The sequence below is a fragment of the Bison bison genome, unplaced genomic scaffold (genome assembly GCF_000754665.1).
Source record: "Bison bison bison isolate TAMUID 2011002044 unplaced genomic scaffold, Bison_UMD1.0 scf7180017864181, whole genome shotgun sequence".
Classification (NCBI taxonomy): Eukaryota; Metazoa; Chordata; class Mammalia; order Artiodactyla; family Bovidae; genus Bison; species Bison bison.
In genome coordinates, this window is record NW_011494753.1 from 9,215,298 (window position 1) to 9,221,029 (window position 5,732).

General features: G+C 51.1%; 1 protein-coding gene across 1 annotated transcript in view; it reads right to left on the minus strand.

The window, feature by feature from the left end:
- The window catches only part of CCDC33 (coiled-coil domain containing 33), a 94,704-nt gene that overhangs the window by 58,673 nt on the left and 30,299 nt on the right, over window positions 1–5,732 (minus strand). The window contains 3 exon segments of the mRNA XM_010843413.1: window positions 1,541–1,610; window positions 3,272–3,405; window positions 4,254–4,383. Coding sequence (XP_010841715.1) covers window positions 1,541–1,610; window positions 3,272–3,405; window positions 4,254–4,383 — 334 coding nt within the window.

Consider the following 5,732-nt stretch of genomic DNA (forward strand, 5'->3'; position numbering starts at 1 on the left):
TGGGAGGTTTACGCTCCAGTCTGGGACATTTTTCTCCGAGGACTTTGCTTCCCCTTCCTTGGGTTCTTTTGTTGCTTCTGTGTCCTCCCCTCTTGGTAACTTCGCCATCTGTCCCTGGTTTGGTGGTGGTGGTGGTGGTGGTGGGGTGGACATCAGGTGGTATCTAACAAACCTTCTGTGACCAAGAACCAGAGGAGACTCTGAGAAGGTGATGCGGAACATTGCACAGTGGGGAGTGCAATGGGAGGTTTCCAGCACTCACCAGAGGGCTTGTGGGGAGACACTTTGGGGCTGGTACCTTCCCAGATACCCCCTCAGATGCTCCCACAAGGAAGTCCCTGGGTTCTTCACAGGTAAAGTCACAGGGCCAAGTATTACCCTAGAGCAGGTGGCTATTTCTCCTAGCCTGGGAAGCCAGCAGGAGTGGGCTGATTCAGCCATCAGCCCCCTGCAAGCATTTCCAGGGTTCATGGTCCTAAACTGCCCAAGTTCCAACCTCCTGCCTCTCTCAGCACCTCAGAGGGAAAAGTGGAAAGAATCCAGCCTATCATGTGCCCTGGAGCCAAGCGACCCAGGTTCAAGCTGGACTCAGAGCTCAGGTACAGCTGGTGGAGGGAGAGAACCCGTCCATCAGACAGGGCTCAGCCCCTGGGGTTTTTCTACTCAGGCCAACTCAGCTGCAGTGGGCAGGGTTCCAAAAACAAGCCTCCAAGATTCCACACCCTAAGCCCCGAAACCTGTGAATATGGTGAGCTATCATTCCTAAAATTATGTCACGTGGCACCGCGGACCTCAATATAGGACATTAGCAGAAGCCTGATCGAATCACAGGAGCCCCTTTAAAAACAGAGCGTTTTCTCTGGCTGCCGACAGAGGAGAAAGTCAGAGTGCTTTGCTGTGGGAAGGGGGCTTGACATGCGGACTGGCGTAAAGATGGAGGAGGCATTGTGAGAAGGAATGTGGGTGCCCTTCAGGAGTTGAGAGAGGCCCCTGGCTGAGCCCAGCCAGCGAGGGAACGGGACCTTAGTCCTGCAGCTGCAGGGAACTGGATTCTGATGACAACCTCAGTGAGCCTGGAAGTGCTCTCTTCCTCAGAGCCTCTGGATGGGAATAGGACTCTGCCACATCCTGTATGCTGATTTCAGCCTTGCTGTATTGGACTGCCTACCTACAGAAGTGTGAGCTCTTATGTTGGTGTCGCTTTAAGCCACTAAGTTTGTGGTAGTTTTTTACACAGTGACAGAAGCGAATATCCTAGTTCATTCACTCTTGTGGCATCTCGATCCCAGGGAGCCAGGCTTGGCGTGGGAGGAGTTAGAGGCTGACTCCCAGGTCTGAGTGGCCCTCTGTTCTCAACTCTTTCTTCCTAATCTGTTTTTTTTTCAAGCCTAAACTCACCCTCAGGAACAGTAGCCCCCTCCTTCCAAAAGCTCCTGAACAAGGTCAGCAATTGAGAAGGAGGTTGCAACCGGTTGAGAGGCCACACGAGCTGGCATGTGGGCTGCCAGGCCCTGAGCTTTCCCTGACTATGGTCTTACATCAGAGGAAAGCAGCTGGAAGGAGAGATCCATCGCGGGGGCCTCACTATTTATGATTTTCAGCTTGGTGTCCTGGGGGAGGTAAAGGGAACCGTCGGCCGCACTGGCCAGGACAGGCAGCTGCTGTCACTGCTCTGCCCACTGTCCCAGGTTCCCTAGGATGGTGCCTGGTGGAGGCTGTGCCCAGAGGGTGGAAGAGAGGCAGGAGCTGGTCTCCCACCTCTGCTCACCCTAACTGCTTCCATACCCCGCCGAGCCCAAGCCCGCAGGAGAGCTGACTGGCTCCTTCAGGCTTGCCTCCTGGTGGAACGGGGAAGCTCTAATTTGTTGAGGTCTGTTCGTAACTACCCACTCCATTCTTGCCTGGAGGATTCCATGGACAGAGAGCCTGGTGGGCTACAGTCCGTGGGGCTGCAGAGTCAGACATGACTGAGCACCTAACACTATCTATTATGTCAGGGTGGCCAAGATATCTTTTTAAAATTACTTTTGGTTGCCAAATTGTGCTTCTTTGTTTTTTATGAGTTTAATTTTTTGGCCATGCCACATGTGGGATCTTAGTTTTCTGATCAGGGATCGAACCCAAGCCCTCTGCTTTGGAAGCTCAGAGTCTTAACCACTGGACCAACAAGGGAAGTCCCTTGACCATAGTCTTTTAGGGAAAAACATGGCATAGAAATAGACGGTGATGATGATAACTCGTTATTATTGAGTATTTATTCTATTCTAAGTGTTATGCAGGTGTTTCCTCAAAAACAAAACAAAACTCATAGCAACCATATGAGAAAAGTACTATTATTATGAACCCATTTTATAGATAGGGAAACTAAGGCACTGAGATCAAGTAATTTTTCCATGGTCCTGTAAGCTGATAAATACTAGAACCAGACAGTCTGGCTCCAGACTCTCATGATATACAGAGAAATCATATCCAGCATGCTGTTTCCATTTTAGAGATGGGTGCTCTATAGGTTCAGAGAAGTTAAGTAAACTGTCCCAGGTTCTACTGTGAGGACTAGGGCAACTCAAGATTTGAACTCAGGTCTGGCTGGAGACCAAAGAATTGATGCTTTTGAACTGTGGTGTTGGAGAAGACTCTTGAGAGTCCCTTGGACTGAAAGAAGATCCAACCAGTCCATTCTGAAGGAGATCAGCCCTGGGTGTTCTTTGGAAGGAATGATGCTAAAGCTGAAACTCCAGTACTTTGACCACCTCATGCGAAGTGTTGACTCATTGGAAAAGACTCTGATGCTGGGAGGGATTGGGGGCAGGAGGAGAAGGGGACGACAGAGGATGAGATGGCTGGATGGCATCACCGACTCGATGGATGTGAGTTTGAGTGAACTCCGGGAGATGGTGATGGACAGGGAGGCCTGGCATGCTGCGATTCATGGGGTCGCCAAGAGTCGGACACGACTGAGAGACTGAACTGAACTGAACTGCACTGCACTGGCTGGTTAAAAGTCTGCTCTCCCCCAGGGCTTCCCTGTGCTTCTCCCATGTTGCTCAGGGGCAATTTCATCACTAGCCCAGGGGCAAGACTGAGTTTTGGTGTTGGAAGTACTCCTCACATCTGACAGTGGTCAGATGCCCTGGTGGAGGCCCTGCTGGAAGTTGCTGGAGAAGCCAGATTTGCTCTGTTGTTGGGGCAAGGAGGAGCAGGTTGGGGATGGGTGAGGCTAGGGGGACCAGCCATGGACTCTGTCCAGGGGACGAGCCAGGGGGCTACTCACAGTGATGGGGAGCTTCTCTATGCACAGTCCATTCAGGCCTTTCCCTGTCAGCATCTTGTGGTACAAACGGCTCTTTAGTGGCAACACGGAGATGCCCAGGAGTATGTTAAGGGTCCATGATTCACTGCTTTTCACTGTGGTGGAAGATCAACTGGGCTCCCACCAAAGCCCCCAGCCCAGGCTTCTTGGATCCCAGCATCTGAGGCCCCACTGGGGCCCCTCTTTTGGTCAGTGCTGAGTGCTAAGCTGCTTCAGTCGTGTCTGACTCTTTGCGATCCTATGGACTGTAGCCTGCCCAGCTTACTTCCAGCTGGGAATCTCCAGGCAAGAATACCTGAGTGGGTTGCCATTTCCTTCTCCAGGGGATCTTTCTGACCCAGGGTTCCAACCAGCGTTGCCTGTGTCTCCTGCACTGCAGGCAGATTCTTTACCACTGAGCCCCCAGGGAAGCCTCCTTTAGTACCTGACATCTAATTCTACCATCCCTCACCACCCACCAATTTCTTGCCTCCTGACCTTTCCCTGCACAGTCTCCTCCTCTGCCCTTCAGGGCTTCCTGAGTGCAAGGCCAACTCTAAGCATATTCCATGTCTCGAGGTGTGTATGTAGCTCTCCCTTGGCTCTGCGCTTTGGGGGCTTCAGTCCGATGGTGTGGAATTGACTGTGGATCAGCTGGTCTCTTAATCCTGTATCCCTGCCCGCAAGGCTGTGAGGTCTAAGGGTTCCTCTCCTCCCTCGTCACTGACAGACTCAACTGGAGGCAGGTGGTGGTGCAATAAACACATGGGTCTAGTATGGGAATAGGGCCCGTGTGTCCTGGCCCAGGCCCCAGTGTGCTCCCCAATCTGTCTGCGTACACTGGAGGCCGTCTTGGGACCCCTTCACCCATCCCCACAGGAGGCAGAGGCAGGATGGTCTGAACACTCTTTCATACATGTGTCCCAGTGTGTGGCTTCCCGAGGTGGCAATGGAGGTCACTCACTTGAAGACGAGGGGCAGTACTCCAGCACCAGGGCTGTGTCCTCTGAGAAGTTGGTGGCCCCATCTTGGTTTTGGAAAAGGAAGGACTGATGCCACAGGAGCAGCTCCGGGGATCCCCTAGGCTTGGACAGCTGCAAGGAGAAGGTGGGAGTAGGTGGTGGGGTCACAGCTTCTCCCGAATCAAGGAATGTTCAGACATCAGGTTGTGTACATGTCTGCATACGTCACAGAGATTTGTCCTGATTATGAAATCAACACACAGTTTTGGAAAAATACAGAAAATCAGAAAGATGAAATAAAACCTGAATTCCTACATTAGAGACAACTGTTCATAATACTGCATGTTCCTTTCTAGGTTTTTTTTTTTTTTTGGCTGCACTGTGAATCTTGCAGGATCTTGGTTCCCCAACCAGGGATCAAACTCATGCCCCCTGTGATCCTAACCACTGGACTGCCAGGGAATTACCTCTTTTTATTGACAGTTTTTTTTTTTTCCTATGCCTATTTTGTTTATAATTGCCATGTAATTGTCATCTTGCTTTTTTTTTTTTTTTTCACATTTACCATTAAAACCTGAGCATATCCAGAGTCCTAAGTAATATTAATTACCCATTTGTAGTAGCTGCAGGACATTCTGTCATGTCCAAGCATCCTGGTTTCTCCCTTCCCATTTGTCCAATAAACTGCATCAAATAATCTTTGATACATAGCTCTGTATCTTAAATTATTTCCTTAGAACAAGTACCCAAAATAGAACTGTTGAATTAAAGGACATGCATATTTTAAGACACTTGATTCATCATGGGGAAACTCTTCCTCAACAATTATACCAGTGTTCTCACCCATGGCTGGTGGTGTTCTAGATGCCAAATTAGATGTGACCTCTGTCCTTGTCACCAGCCCCTCTCTGTCCTGCATTGGTGTCCCAGCCCCTTGCAGCAGCCACAGCAGGTCTTCAACAGGGCATCTGGGGGACTAAGCCAGGCTCCAGGGCACACTTGTGGCTAGTATTTAAATGACAAAACGAGACAGCATTAACGATAGCCCCCAAACAAGGGACTGTCTGAGACACTCCCACGGGTGATCAGAAAAGCCTGCCTGAAGGAAGCAGGACTAGAGAAAGCCTCTGAGAGAAAGGTCTGGCAGGTTGAAGGGAGGGAGGCTGTTATTCTGGGTGGGAAAACCTCCTGAGCAAAAGTGTGGAGGTGGCATCAAGTCTGGCGTGTGTGGACCCCCTAGAATGAGGAGGGAGTCCAAGGAGAGAAGGTCAAGCATCTGCAAAGGCCAAAAGGTGATGAGTGAGTGATGGGATTGGGTGTGTGGGTGTCGGGGTGGGGGTGGCGTCAGCCTGTAACACCGAGCAGGCAGCCCTGCATGGTCCCAGCCCAGGGAGGTGCTTGGGGGTCACTGGCATAGACTCTCCAAGTGGCTGCCCTGCCTGTGCCCCTGGCCCGGGGCTTTTAGCAACAGTGGCAGCCGC